The sequence below is a fragment of the Nerophis lumbriciformis genome, linkage group LG29 (assembly GCF_033978685.3).
Source record: "Nerophis lumbriciformis linkage group LG29, RoL_Nlum_v2.1, whole genome shotgun sequence".
NCBI lineage: Eukaryota > Metazoa > Chordata > Actinopteri > Syngnathiformes > Syngnathidae > Nerophis > Nerophis lumbriciformis.
In genome coordinates this window covers 29,910,001-29,925,918 of record NC_084576.2, presented here as the reverse complement: position 1 = coordinate 29,925,918, position 15,918 = coordinate 29,910,001, and the positions used below count along the sequence as shown (strand labels likewise).

Genomic DNA, 15,918 nt, shown 5'->3' with positions numbered 1-15,918 from the left:
CTTGTCTGCCTCCCGGTCACTCACACCTTTGAAGTGGCCATCTTAAACACCAGTGTGTGAAAAAACTACGAAATTCATCCCTTTCTCCAAAGAGCCCAACAGTTCTGTCAGGTGATGGCTCCAGTCCCCGGCTCCAGTCCCCCGTGACCCTGAAAGGGACAAGCGGTCCATGATGGATGGATGGATGTTTTTTTGGTTTTTATTTTAAAGGGGAACATTATCACCAGACCTATGTAAGCGTCAATATATACCTTGATGTTGCAGAAAAAAGACCATTTATTTTTTTAACCGATTTTCGAACTCTAAATGGGTGAATTTTGGCGAATTAAACACCTTTCTATTATTCGCTCTGACATCGGGAAGCAATCCGCCATTTTCTCAAACACATTACAAACACCGAGTCAAATCAGCTCTGTTATTTTCCGTTTTTCGACTGTTTTCCGCACCTTGGAGACATCATGCCTCGTCGGTGTGTTGTCGGAGGGTGTAACAACACGAACAGGGACGGATTCAAGTTGCACCAGTGGCCCAAACATGCGAAAAGTGGCAAGAAATTGGACGTTTGTTCCGCACACTTTACCGACGAAAGCTATGCTACGACAGAGATGGCAAGAATGTGTGGATATTCTGCGACACTCAAAGCAGATGCATTTCCAACTGGACTGGACAGATCAGCTTTCAGGAAAAGAGAGCGGATGAGGGTATGTCTACAGAATATATTAATTGATGAAAATTGGGCTGTCTGCACTCTCTGCCGGAGTGTGTGAGCAATTCAGGGACAAAGGACCTCGGTAGCACGGCAAGCAATGGCGGCAGTTTGTTCCCGCAGACGAGCGAGCTATCGACCCTAGCTTCCCTGGCCTGCTGACATCAACTCCAAAACTGGACAGATCAGCTTTCAGGAAAAGAGAGCGGATGAGGGTATGTCTACAGAATATATTAATTGATGAAAATTGGGCTGTCTGCACTCTCAAAGTGCATGTTGTTGCCAAATGTATTTCATATGCTGTAAACCTAGTTCATAGTTGTTAGTTTCCTTTAATGCCAAACAAACACATACCAATCGTTGGTTAGAAGGCGATCGCCGAATTCGTCCTCGCTTTCTCCCGTGTCGCTGGCTGTCGTGTCGTTTTCGTCGCTTTCGCTTGCATACGGTTCAAACCGATATGGCTCAATAGCTTCAGTTTCTTCTTCAATTTCGTTTTCGCTACCTGCCTCCACACTACAACCATCCGTTTCAATACATGCGTAATCTGTTGATTCGCTTAAGCCGCTGAAATCCGAGTCTGAATCCGAGCTAATGTCGCTATACCTGGCCGTTCTAACCGCTATGTTTGTTTGTCACAGGAAAATGGACGGGTGTTTATAACGATGGTTAAAATCAGGCACTTTGAAGCTTTTTTTTAGGGATATTGCGTGATGAGTAAAATTTTGAAAAAAACTTCGAAAAATAAAATAAGCCATTGGGAACTGATTTTTAATGGTTTTAACCCTTCTGAAATTGTGATAATGTTCCCCTTTAATTGTATGACTACTTGTCCCCCTGTTGTTGACACGACCACAGATGCCAGAAACTGTAACAGCTTAAAGATCTTCACTCAAGTTAATGATAACGTGATAGCTTTTAATACCGTAGCTTGGCCACCAGTGTTGAAATAATAACTGATGCATTCTTGTGTGTGCTTTCTCTGACTTTAAAGCATGTAAACTTAAAAAGCAGTTATTACGTTGACTGAGCAAAATTTCCCAACGATGTATCAATAAATGTAAGGATTATTTTGCATTTAATTCAAGGGTCAGCACTCTTGGAGCCATTTTTAAGTTTATGTACAGAAGATATTTTTGTAAGAACCACAAAAGCTAAATGTTATTACCGGTAGTCGATTATTGGGATTTATGGTGCTACGGGGTTTTAATAAGAACAATCAATCAATGTTTATTTATATAGCCCTAAATCACAAGTGTCAAGCCACAACGACATCCTCGGTTCAGATCCCACATAAGGGCAAGGAAAAACTCAACCCAGTGGGATGTCAATGAGAATGACAATGAGAAACCTTGGAGAGGGACCCCCCACCCCCTGACTTCTAGGGGAGACCGGATGCAATGGACGTCCAGTGGGTCTAGCATAATATTGTGAAAGTCCAGTCCATAGTGGATCTAACATAATAGTGTGAGAGTCCAGTCCATAGTGGATCTAACATAATAGTGAGAGTCCAGTCCATAGTGGATCTAACATAATAGTGAGAGTCCAGTTCATAGTGGATCTAACATAATAGTGTGACAGTCCAGTCCATAGTGGATCTAACATAATAGTGTGAGAGTCCAGTCCATAGTGGATCTAACATAATAGTGTGAGAGTCCAGTCCATGGTGGATCTAACATAATAGTGTGAGAGTCCAGTCCATGGTGGATCTAACATAATAGTGTGAGAGTCCAGTCCATAGTGTATCTAACATAATAGTGTGAGAGTGCAGTCCATAGTGGATCTAACATAATAGTGTGAGAGTCCAGTCCATAGTGGATCTAACATAATAGTGTGAGAGTCCAGTCCATGGTGGATCTAACATAATAGTGTGAGAGTCCAGTCCATAGTGGATCTAACATAATAGTGAGAGTCCAGTCCATTGTGGATCTAACATAATAGTGTGAGAGTCCAGTCCATAGTGGATCTAACATAATAGTGTGAGAGTCCAGTTCATAGTGGATTTAACATAATAGTGAGAGTCCAGTCCATAGTGGATCTAACATAATAGTGTGAGAGTCCAGTCCATAGTGGATCTAACATAATAGTGTGAGAGTCCAGTCCATAGTGGATCTAACATAAAAGTGTGAGAGTCCAGTCCATAGTGAATCTAACATAATAGTGTGAGAGTCCAGTCCATAGTGGATCTAACATAATAGTGTGAGAGTCCAGTCCATGGTGGATCTAACATAATAGTGTGAGAGTCCAGTCCATAGTGGATCTAACATAATAGTGTGAGAGTCCAGTCCATAGTGGATCTAACATAATAGTGTGAGAGTCCACTCCATAGTGGATCTAACATAATAGTGTGAGAGTCCAGTCCATAGTGGATCTAACATAATAGTGTGAGAGTCCAGTCCATAGTGGATCTAACATAATAGTGTGAGAGTCCAGTCCATGGTGGATCTAACATAATAGTGTGAGAGTCCAGTCCATAGTGGATCTAACATAATAGTGAGAGTCCAGTCCATAGTGGATCTAACATAATAGTGTGAGAGTCCAGTCCATAGTGGATCTAACATAATAGTGTGAGAGTCCAGTCCATGGTGGATCTAACATAATAGTGTGAGAGTCCAGTCCATAGTGGATCTAACATAATAGTGTGAGAGTCCAGTCCATGGTGGATCTAACATAATAGTGTGAGAGTCCAGTCCATGGTGGATCTAACATAATAGTGTGAGAGTCCAGTCCATAGTGGATCTAACATAATAGTGTGAGAGTCCAGTCCATAGTGGATCTAACATAATAGTGTGAGAGTCCAGTCCATAGTGGATCTTACATAATAGTGTGAGAGTCCAGTCCATAGTGGATCTAACATAATAGTGTGAGAGTCCAGTCCATAGTGGATCTAACATAATAGTGTGAGAGTCCAGTCCATAGTGGATCTAACATAATAGTGTGAGAGTCCAGTCCATAGTGGATCTAACATAATAGTGTGAGAGTCCAGTCCATGGTGGATCTAACATAATAGTGTGAGAGTCCAGTCCATAGTGGATCTAACATAATAGTGTGAGAGTCCAGTCCATAGTGGATCTAACATAATAGTGAGAGTCCAGTCCATAGTGGATCTAACATAATAGTGAGAGTCCAGTCCATAGTGGATCTAACATAATAGTGAGAGTCCAGTCCATAGTGGGGCCAGCAGGAGACCATCCCGAGTGGAGACGGGTCAGCAGCGCAGAGATGTCCCCAACCGATGCACAGGCGAGCGGTCCACCCCGGGTCCCGACTCTGGACAGCCAGCACTTCATCCATGGCCACCGGACCTGTGCCCCCACTTCCACAAGGGAGAGGGGGGCAGAGCAGAGCAGAAAAGAAAAGAAACGGCAGATCAACTGGTCTAAAAAGGGGGTCTATTTAAAGGCTAGAGTATACAAATGAGTTTTAAGATGGGACTTAAATGCTTCTACTGAGGTAGCATCTCTTAACTGTTACCGGGAGGGCATTCCATAGTGCTGGAGCCCGAATAGAAAACGCTCTATAGCCCGCAGACTTTTTTTGGGCTCTGGGAATCACTAATAAGCCGGAGTTCTTTGAACGCAGATTTCTTGCCGGGACATATGGATGTAGTATTTTATACGTAAGTAGTAAAACCTTAAAGTCACATCTTAAGTGCACAGGAAGCCAGTGCAGGTGAGCCAGTATAGGTATATATATAGGTATATATGTATAAAGGTATATACAGTATAGGCGTAATGTGATCAAACTTTCTTGTTCTTGTCAAAAGTCTAGCAGCCGCCTTTTGTACCAACTGTAATCTTTTAATGCTAGACATAGGGAGACCTGAAAATAATACGTTACAGTAATGGAGACGAGACGTAACGAACGCATGAATAATGATCTCAGCGTCCATAGTGGACAAAATGGAACAAATTTTAGCGATATTACGGAGATGAAAGAAGGCCGTGTTAGTAACACTCTTGATGTGTGACTCAAACGAGGTACACTGAACCAAACCGACAACTGTAATGAGGTCAGAACCGTGGATTCTGTGAACCGTTCCACCCCTCGTTCAAGCAGCAGAAGGTTCCAAATCCCATTTTCCCCCCTTCATTTTCAACGTTCCCAGTCTTACCCTGTCTTTATGTTTTGTTTCTTATAGTATGGAGTATACTACCAAGCATCACTTCCCCCTAAGGTAGATCAAATGTCCCATTTTTCTTCCTCGGTTTTTGTGAGTAATTTTATTTAACAGCTGTTTGGTCCCTTTTTTTTTTAGCTTTAAATATATAGGCCTTCATATAAAAGTGCCACAGACAGGTAACTGTGGGTGTACATGGGAATCTTCTATATGTGTTGAATTTTCAGACTTATATTTAAAATGTTTACCGGTACCTATGCTAACTAACAGGTAAGTACAATAAATGTGGCTTCAAGGTGTAAAGCCTACAATGAGGACCCACATTTTCTCGGAAATACTGCAGTGAATGAGTGCTGGTTGTTGTGTCTTTCTGATGCATTGCAAATATTGTTGGTTCTCACAGGTTCCCACCCAGCAGGGCATGATACCCCCATCCTCTCAGTCGTCCCCTCCTCCAGCACAGCAGCAGCAGCCAGAGAACCACATTGGCCATCAAAGCACGTCTCTCCCACAGGTCCAAGCTGGAACCCACCCGTTGCAGGTGAGCTTCTCCTACAAACACACATTCCTTCATTCCACTAACCTTTCAACATTAATTTCTTACATCGTATTTTCCGGTATATTTGCCGCACCCACTAAAGTTCAGTGTTTCCATATATTTTTTTGCACCGGACGATAAGCCGCAGATTAGGTTGTGAAATGAGTTATTTACACAGAAAGATTTTGTAAATGTTTATTCATACCTGCCAACTACTCCGGTTTTCCCGTAATACGTACGGTTTTCATCAACCTATTCCGGGTTACGGTTGCAGTGATAAAAAATACGGTTTTTCATTAATTAAAAAAAAAAAATTTTGCACCTTGTGCAGACAAGATTTTTCGATTGGACACGGAGGAATTAGCGATGTAAAAGACCACGTTGGGACAAAAAAACACAAGTCTAATGCCGTTGCTAGCGATACAAGTGGAAAACTTTCAACGTTTTTCGTCGCCCAAACAGATTCTTTGGATGTGATAAATGCCGAAGTTTTATTTACGGAGGCAATAATTGAGCATGGATTTCCAATCGCACTGGCTGATCACATGGGACAGTTAAATGTTTGTAATGCAACCTTTAAAAATCATTACGCGGTGATCGCGGTCCCAAAAATAAACTTTTCTTGCATGATAATGTCTAGAAAAATTCGCTTTATATTACTATAGAGTCCTTTTAACGAATGAGTTTGATGGTTTATCACAAACCTTAAATGAAAGAAGTCCTTTGTTCTCCTGCACCATATGCATGCGCTCTGGCCTTGCTTCGTGTTTGGTGCGCAATCCTGTCGGCTGTATTTCACAGCACGACATACTGTTAAAAGTGTTTATACTATTTATGCTTTCAAGTCCAAGTTGAAGAAATCTTGTTAAATGTTGACAGCATAACTACCAAAATACAGAAGTATGTCCTTAATATTTTTGCAGTGCTATTTCTGTTGAAAAGTTCAAATGATTACATTAGAGATGTGATGTGCCACTTTTCAAGTGTCTGATGGCTTAAATTAATTTTCATTCATTTTTCATCTTTTGAATTCTTTTGAAAGGCTTACAAAAAAACTACATTTGAATTGTAATTCCATGCTATTGACAGGACTATTAATTTTAATGAAGTTAGCTTACCATGTTTACAGTATGATAATTGTGATAGAAATGTGAATTTTAGGCACAGAATATTTTTTACAATTGAACAAGGCAGTAGATTATACAAGCTTGGACAGAAAGTTAATGACACCAATTTTTTTTTTTTATGGAATTGTTTAGTACTGTTTTACCATTTGTTTACTGTAAAAAGTGTTTATACTGTTTATACTTTCAATTAACAAATTGAAGTCTTGTGAAAGGTTGACAGGATAACTGGCATTAACTGTCAAAATAATTTCAAACTATTGAAGTTAGCTTACAGAATAAACATGCCAATCAACCCATATGATTTTTGCTGTAATATTTTTGTTTTGAAAAGTCACTGTGACTGATAGAAAAGTGATGATTTTAGCAACATTTTAACCTGTCTGAATGCTAATAATCATTTTGCGTCGGGGGGCGAAGCCCTGAACCCTCCACCAGGACTTTGTCCTGGACCTACCGGGGCCTGCGGCCCTTGGACCCTGGCTACTAGGTTTTTCTGATTTCAAAAGTTGGCAGGTATATTTATTTACGTACCTTAATTGTAACACTGCAGTAAAATGGCTGAACAGACAAAACAGAAGTCATGTTCATGGGCCAGCTAAACATACTCAACAACTCCACGGTGACGTTTTGGTGGATGTACTGAGGAATTTGTGAAACTTAAAAGAATGCCACTGTAAGTTAATAATACCAACACAGACACTTGTAAACGTATTGCCATGTTAGCTAATGCTAACGATGCTAGTTTGATTACATTATAACAGCGCATATAAATGTGCATGAAAACACTACTATCGAACATTTATAACGGTTTAGTAAGTATAAATTGTTTTAGGTATATAGTAACTAGAGATGTCCGATAATATCGGACTGCCGATATTGTCGGCCGATAAATGCTTTAAAATGTAATATCGGAAATTATCGGTATCGGTTTCAAAAAGTAAAATGTATGACTTTTTAAAACGCCGCTGTACGGACTGGAACACGGACGTAGGGAGAAGTACAGAGCAATTGCGTCTCCCAGTCATACTTGCCAACCCTCCCGATTTTCCCGGGAGACTCCCGAATTTCAGTGCCCCTCCCGAAAATCTCCCGGGGCAACCATTCTCTCGAATTTCTCAAGAATTTCCACACAGACAACAATATTGGGGGCGTGCCTTAAAGGCACTGCCTTTTGCGTGCCGGCCCAATCACATAATATCTACGGCTTTTCACACACACAAGTGAATTCAATGCATACTTGGTCAACAGCCATACAGGTCAGACTGAGGGTGGCCGTATAAACAACTTTAACACTGTTACAAATATGCGCCACACTGGGAACCCACACCAAACAAGAATGGCAAACACATTTCGGGAGAACATCCGCACCGTAACACAACAGAACAAATACCCAGAACCCCTTGCAGCACTAACTAACAATATACACCCCCCGCTACCCCCTACCCCCGCCCACCTCAACCTCCGCATGCTCTCTCAGGGAGAGCATGTCCCAAATTCCAAGCTGCTGTTTTGAGGCATGTTAAAAAAAAAAAGCACTTTGTGACTTCAATAATAAATATGGCAGTGCCATGTTGGCACTTTTTTTTCCATAACTTGAGTTGATTTATTTTGGAAAACCTTGTTACATTGTTTAATGCATCCAGCGGGGCATCACAACAAAATTAGGCATAATAATGTGTTAATTCCACGACTGTATATATCGGTATCGGTTGATATCGGAATCGGTAATTAAGAGTTATTATCGGACATCTCTAATTGTAACTTACAAACTTAGAAACCTTGCTTGGAGCGATGAATGAAGAAAGCATAGGAGTAGAAATGGCTATGGACGATTAGTTGACGGAACGGCTCTTGTACCTCCGGTTCAAGGCACTAAACAGAAGGAAATACTGTGGACGTTCAACTCGCAGCACCTGCAGTGAGCGAACTTGTCCATAAGATGGCGCTGTAGCACAAACAATAACACCTTTTCAGTGTCTCAGTGTTTTTAAGAAAACTATTGTTTAAATACAAAACATTATGGCTGTTGGTGAAGGACAATCCAGAAATAAGCCGCACTATTTTCAAGGCCACAGGGTTCAAAGTGTAGGGGAAAAGTCGCCTCTTACAGTCGGGAAAATACGGTACTTCATTATCATTTCCATTACTCTCCTCTTCACCATCTTTTTTTCTTTGTTTACATTTTTTTTTGCATGCTCCTCACTTCCTGCATGACTTATTAAAGTCTTGGGCCAGTAGTCCAAATTCTTTCATCCTGTCTCCTCCACCCAACGCAGAGCACCTATTCTTCCTCTATCAGGCTTCTTGCCTCTCTGCACTGCAGGTACACAGCACATCATTTGCAGTGATTGTGTGTTGGTGTGTGAACCTTTCTGTGTTTGCTACTAGTCTATCAATGTTGAGTAATACATTTAAAAACCCCAAAACCAGTGAAGTTGGCACGTTGTGTAAATAAAAATAGAATACACTGATTTGCAAATCCTTTTCAACCTATATTCAATTGAATAGACTGCAAAGACAAGATACTTAACGTTCGAACTGGAAAACTTTATTTTTTTACAAATATTAGCTCATTTGGAATTTGATGCCTGCAACATGTTTCAAAAAAGCTGGCACAAGTGGCAAAAAAGACTGAGAAAGTTGAGGAATGCTCATCAAACACTTATTTGGAACATCCCACAGGTGAACAGGCTAATTGGGAACAGGTGGGTGCCATGATTGGGTATAAAAGTAGATTCCATGAAATGCTCAGTCATTCACAAACAAGGACGGGGCGAGGGTCACCACTTTGTCAACAAATGCCTGAGCAAATTGTTTAAGAACAACATTTCTCAACCAGCTATTGAAAGGAATTCAGGGATTTCACCATCTACGCTCCGTAATATCATCAAAGGGTTCAGAAAATCTGGAGAAATCACTACACGTAAGCGATGATATTACGGACCTTCGATCCCTGCATCAAAAAACGACATCAGTGTGTAAAGGAAATCACCACATGGGCTCAGGAACACTTCAGAAAACCACTGTCAGTAACTGCAGTTGGTTGCTACATCTGTAAGTGCAAGTTAAAACTCTACTATGCAAAGCCAAAGCCATTTATCAACAACACCCAGAAACGTCGCCGACTTCGCTGGGCCCGAGCTCATCTAAGATAGACTGATACAAAAGTGGAAAAGTGTTCCGTGGTCTGACAAGTCCACATTTCAAATTGTTTTTGGAAACTGTGGACATCGTGTCCTCCGGACCAAAGAGGAAAAGAACCATCCGGACTGTTCTAGGGGCAAAGTTCAAAAGCCAGCATCTATGACGGTATGGGGGTGTATTAGTCAGGCATGTGACTTTTCCGTCTAAAGTCGGAATTCCGTCTTTTTTAATCTCGGGGGGGAAAAAATTATTATCTCCTGTTTTTCCGTTTTTTTTCCGACCCTAAATCAAGATTCGAGACGTAGTTTATATTACGCCGTAGTTGATTGGTCGATATGTTCCTTGTGACCAATCAGGACATCTGTTATGAATGATGACGTTAATAACGTCATCATTCATAATGGTTATTACCGCCATTTTCCATATGTAAACGATGTCGGTTCTCGAGAGAAAGGACGCTTTACGAGTAAAAGAAATTGATAAACATGTCAAAAATAAGTTTCGATGGGACTGGATGGAAAGGGAAATCACTGATACTGTTGGGAAGAAGGAAGTTACGACTTTGTTCGGTGATTTTATTCGGAAAATCGATCGTCCCGGAAAGGTTTTGTGCACGTGGTGTCATGATAATATTGACTATGGATCACGAGGTTTCAAGGCTTTGGAAGTACATGCGAAACGCCAAAAACATATGAAACAACTTGAAGCAAGGTATGTTCTATTAATGATGTTTTCATGTCTTTAAACACTAAAATATTTTCTTCAAATGGTGCTGTCTTTGTTAATTTTTTGGTGAAAAACCAGGAGCTTCGGGGGGCGTCGCCCCCCCTTGTCCCCCCCACCTGGACCTGGCTGGGGGCCTTCGTCCCGCAGACCCCCGGAAATTTTTTCAGTCTTTTTCATTGTGGTCAAATCACATGCCTGATTAGTGGCCAAGGCATGGGTAACTTACACATCTGTGAAGGCACCATTAATGCTGAAAGGTACATACAGCTTTTGGAGCAACGTATGTTGCCATCCAAGCAACGTTATCATGGACGCCCCTGCTTATTTTAGCAAGGCAATGCCAAGCCACGTGTTACAACATATGCAGGTACTAGACTGGCCCGCCTGTAGTCCAGACCTGTCTCCCATTGAAAATGTGTAGTGCATTATGAAGCCTAAAATATGAGAAGGGAGACTGTTGAACAACTTACCGTATTTTCCGCACCATAAGCCGCCCTAGGTTATAAGCCGCGCCTTCAATGAACGGCATATTTCAAAACTTTGTCCACCTATAAGCCGCCCCGTGTTATAAGCCGCATCTAACTGCGCTAAAGGAATGTCAAAAAAACAGTCAAATAGGTCAGTCAAACTTTAATAATATATTAAAAACCAGCGTGATGTGGGCGCGCATGGAGTCGTATATCAACATGGACGGAGCTGCGTGAAAAAAGCCACCCGGCCTCTTCGCGTAAACTTACCTTAACCACTCGCTCATCTTTTCTTCATCCATCCATCCCTTCGAGTTAGCTTTTATGATGACGCCGGCTGGAAAGGTCTCTTTTGGCAAGGTCTTCCTTTTGAATATCACCATGGGTGGAAGTTTCTGGCCATTAGCATGGCAAGCTAGAACCACAGTGAAGGATGACTTCTCATTCCCTGTGGTGCGAATATTCACCGTACGTGCTCCCGTTGTATCCACAGTGCGGTTCACAGGAATATCAAAAGTCAGTGGAACCTCATCCATGTTGATAATGTTCTCTGGCCGGATCTTTTTTTCAGCTATCTTGTTTTTACAATATGCACGGAAAGTAGCCAGCTTTTCTTGAAAGTCTTTAGGCAGTTGCTGTGAAATAGTAGTCCGTGTGCGGATGGAGAGATTGCGTCTTTTCATGAACCGGATCCCTGTCGCTTAGTAGGAGCCATTTTGTGGTCTTTACAGATGTAAACACACAAAGGAAATGAAACGTAATATCCGCGCGCTTCTTCTTCTTCTACCGGGGCGGGTGGTTGCTTACAGTAGAAGAAGAAGCGCTTCCTCTTCTATGGGGGCGGGTGCTTACCTTGGCGGTTGCTTGCGTAGAAGAAGAAGCACTTCCTCTTCTACGTGGAAAAAAGATGGCGGCTGTTTACCGTAGTTGCGAGACCGAAACTTTATGAAAATGAATCTTAATATTAATCCATATATAAAGCGCACCGGGTTATAAGCCGCACTGTCAGCTTTTGAGTAAATTTGTGGTTTTTAGGTGCGGCTAATAGTGCGGAAAATACGGTAAGCTGTACATCAAGCAAGAATGGGGAAGAATTCCACTTCAAAAATGTGTCGCCTCAGTTCCCAAACCTTTACTGAGTGTTGTTAAAAGGAAAGGCCATGTAACACAGTGGTAAAAATGCCCCTGTGACAACTTTTTTGCAATGTGTTGCTGCCATTAAATTCTAAGTTAATGATTATTTGCAAAAAAAAATGAAGGTTCTCCGTTGGAACATTAAATATCTTGTCTTTGCAGCCTATTCAATTGATTATAAGTTGAAAAGGATTTGCAAAATATTGTATTCTGTTTTTATTTACCGTAACACAACGTGCCAACTTCACTGCTTTTGTGTTTTGTATATGAATGTCTACCAAAGCAGAGAGCAGCCATTGTGTTAATATATAAATTCCTGTAAAGTCATCTGCACTCATCTAGCTGGCTTTTAAAGCTGATCATTTATGGTAAGTGAATAGAGTTTGAAATCCTCAATGCAGAGAAAACTGAACCGAACCCATCTACTTTGGTATATAAAACGATGGCAACAATAAAAACATAAGGCAATACAGAACATGAAGGTTTAATGAAAGCTAAAATCAATGACATAATATTAAAATAAAAAGGTGCTTTGTTTCAGACTTCTACGAGTCTTCCTCAGTCAACTGTTGAGCAGCCAGCAGCGTCCTCTTCTCTCGTGCCTCCATCTGTAGAAAGGTGAGCAAGAGCTTCATTTAAATTCACTTTTTTTTTCAGCAACGCAAGCAACTTCTGGGATATTTCTCTTCCAGCTGCCTGTCAGATGCAGCGTCGGGCCTGAGCGACGGCAACGAGGGCAGCTCTACGTCGGGAGGCCGCCACGAGGGCCGTTCCCTGAAGCGGCACCAACGGCGGTCCGTCCGCAGCCGCTCTCGTCACGACAAGTGTGCCAAGGCCAAACTTAACGTTCTCAGTGTAGGGATCTCACATTTTCCCCCCTTGATATGTATTCAAACTTGTTTTTGCAAGACCTTCTGACCTTAGAACTCTTTTCATTTTTGCAGATCTCTAACGCTGGAGACCGAGTAGCAGAATGCCAGCTGGAAACGCACAACAGGAAAATGGTGACATTTAGATTTGACCTGGATGGCGACAATCCAGAGGAGATTGCACAGATAATGGTGATTCTTTTTTTTCCTAAGAGAAGCTACAGTCGTGGTCAAAAGTGTACATACACTTGTAAAGAACATCATGTCATGGCTGTCTTGAGTTTCCAATCATTTCTACAACTCTTATTTTTTTGTGATAGAGTGATTGGAGCACATACTTGTTGGTCACAAAAAACATTCATGAAGTTTGCTTCTTTTTTGAATTTATTATGGGTCTACTGAAAATGTGCTGGGTCAAAATTATACATACAGCAATGTTAATATTTGCTTGTCCCTTGGCAAGTTTACCTGCAATAAGGCACTTTTGGTAGCCATTCACAAGCTTCTGCTTGAATTTTTGACCACTCCTCTTGACAAAATTGGTGCAGTTCAGCTAAAGTTGTTGGTTTACTGACATGGACTTGTTTCTTCAGCATTGTCCACACATTTAACTCAGGACTTTGGGAAGGCCATTCCAAAACCTCAATTCCTTTACCACTTTTGACGTGTGTTTGGGGTCATTGTCCTGTTGGAACACCCAACTGCGCCCAAGACCCAATCTCCGGGCTGATGATTTTAGCTTGTCCTGAAGAATTTGGAGGTAATCCTCCTTTTTCATTGTCCCATTTAAAGCACCAGTTCCATTGGCAGCAAAACAGGCTCAGAGACTAATACTACCACCCCCATGCTTGACGGTGAGCATGGTGTTCCTGGGATTAAAGGCCTGACCTTTTCTCCTCCAAACATATTGCTGGATATTGTGGCCAAACAGCTCAATTTTTAGCTACCAAAAGCGCCTTATTGCAGTGAAACTTGCCAAATACTCTTCCATATCAGTAGGTAGCAGCAGGTAGCTAATGGCTTTGTAGATTTCAGAAACAGCGGCAGGCAGTATGAAGGTACAAAAGTGTCTAATGCTTAAACCCAAAATACACAAAAGGTGAGTGCCATCCATCCATCCATCCATCCATCCATCCATCTTCTTCCGCTTATCCGAAGTCGGGTCGCGGGGGCAGCAGCCTAAGCAGGGAAGCCCAGACTTCCCTCTCCCCAGCCACTTCGTCCAGCTCTTCCTGTGGGACCCCGAGGCGTTCCCAGGCCAGCCGGGAGACATAGTCTTCCCAACGTGTCCTGGGTCTTCCCCGCGGCCTCCTACCGGTCGGACGTGCCCTAAACACCTCCCTAGGGAGGCGTTCGGGTGGCATCCTGACCAGATGCCCGAACCACCTCATCTGGCTCCTCTCAATGTGGAGGAGCAGCGGCTTTACTTTGAGCTCCCCCCGGATGGCAGAGCTTCTCACCCTATCTCTAAGGGAGAGCCCCGCCACCCGGCGGAGGAAACTAATTTGGGCCGCTTGTACCCGTGATCTTGTCCTTTCGGTCATAACCCAAAGCTCATGACCATAGGTGAGGATGGGAACGTAGATCGACCAGTTAATTGAGAGCTTTGCCTTCCGGCTCAGCTCCTTCTTCACCACAACGGATCGATACAGCGTCCGCATTACTGAAGACGCCGCACCGATCCGCCTGTCGATCTCACGATCCACTCTTCCCTCACTCGTGAACAAGACTCCGAGGTACTTGAACTCCTCCACTTGGGGCAAGATCTCCTCCCCAACCCGGAGATGGCACTCCACCCTTTTCCGGGCGAGAACCATGGACTCGGACTTGGAGGTGCTGATTCTCATCCCAGTCGCTTCACACTCTGCTGCGAACCGATCCAGTGAGAGCTGAAGATCCTGGCCAGATGAAGCCATCAGGACCACATCATCTGCAAAAAGCAGAGACCTAGTCCTGCAGCCACCAAACCAGATCCCCTCAACGCCTTGACTGCGTCTAGAAATTCTGTCCATAAAAGTTATGAACAGAATCGGTGACAAAGGGCAGCCTTGGCGGAGTCCAACCCTCACTGGAAACGTGTCCGACTTACTGCCGGCAAAGGTGAGTGCCCCTAAGAAAAGGCATTGAAGCTTAGGGAAGGCTATGCAGAACGAAACTAAAACTGAACTGGCTACTAAGTAAACAAAAACAGAATGCTGGACGACAGCAAAGACTTACTGTGGAGCAAAGACGGCGTCCACAATGTACATCCAAACATGACATGACAACCAACAATGTCCCCACAAAGAATGATAAAAACAACCGAAATATTCTTGATTGCTAAAACAAAGTAGATGCGGGAAATATCACTCTAAGGAAGACATGAAACTGCTACAGGAAAATACCAAAAAAAGAGAAAAAAGTGCCTTATTGCTGTGAAACTTGCCAAATACTCTTCCATATCAGTAGGTGGCAGCAGGTAGCTAATGGCTTTGTAGATGTCGGAAACACGGGGAGGCAGTGTGAAGGTACAAAAGTGTCTAATGCTTAAACCAAAAATACACAAAAGGTGAGTGCCCCTAAGAAAAGGCATTGAAGCTTAGGGAAGGCTATGCAGAACGAAACTAAAACTGAACTGGCTACTAAGTAAACAAAAACAGAATGCTGGACGACAGCAAAGACTTACTGTGGAGCAAAGACGGAGTCAACAATGTACATCCAAACAAGACATGACAACCAACAATGTCCCCACAAAGAATGATAAAAACAACTGAAATATTCTTGATTGCTAAAACAAAGAAGATGCGGGAAATATCACTCAAAGGAAGACATGAAACTGCTACAGGAAAATACCAAAAAAAGAGAAAAGGCCACCAAAATAGGAGCACAAGACAAGAACTAAAACATTACATACAGGAAAACAGCAAAAAACTCCAAATACAGTAAGTCACGGTGTGATTGTGACAGGTCGTGACAGTACACGCTTATGATAAATACAACACTCAAAAGTTTGTTGTGACTTGTGCAGCCCTTTGAGACACTCGTGATTTAGGGCTATATAAGTAAGCATTGATTGATTGATTGATTGATTGAAAGGGACATGTAACC

General features: G+C 42.4%; 1 protein-coding gene across 4 annotated transcripts in view; it reads left to right on the top strand.

The window, feature by feature from the left end:
- Positions 1 to 15,918, top strand: part of wnk1a (WNK lysine deficient protein kinase 1a) — a 109,234-nt gene that overhangs the window by 66,500 nt on the left and 26,816 nt on the right. For 3 of the 4 annotated variants that reach the window (XM_061924541.2, XM_061924539.2, XM_061924540.1), the window contains exons 12-16: positions 4,848 to 4,883; positions 5,230 to 5,367; positions 12,504 to 12,580; positions 12,655 to 12,817; positions 12,907 to 13,023. In XM_061924541.2, the coding sequence (XP_061780525.1) occupies positions 4,848 to 4,883; positions 5,230 to 5,367; positions 12,504 to 12,580; positions 12,655 to 12,817; positions 12,907 to 13,023 (531 nt within the window). The remainder of the gene's footprint in view (positions 1 to 4,847; positions 4,884 to 5,229; positions 5,368 to 12,503; positions 12,581 to 12,654; positions 12,818 to 12,906; positions 13,024 to 15,918) is intronic. The other variant, XM_061924542.2, reaches the window with a different exon arrangement.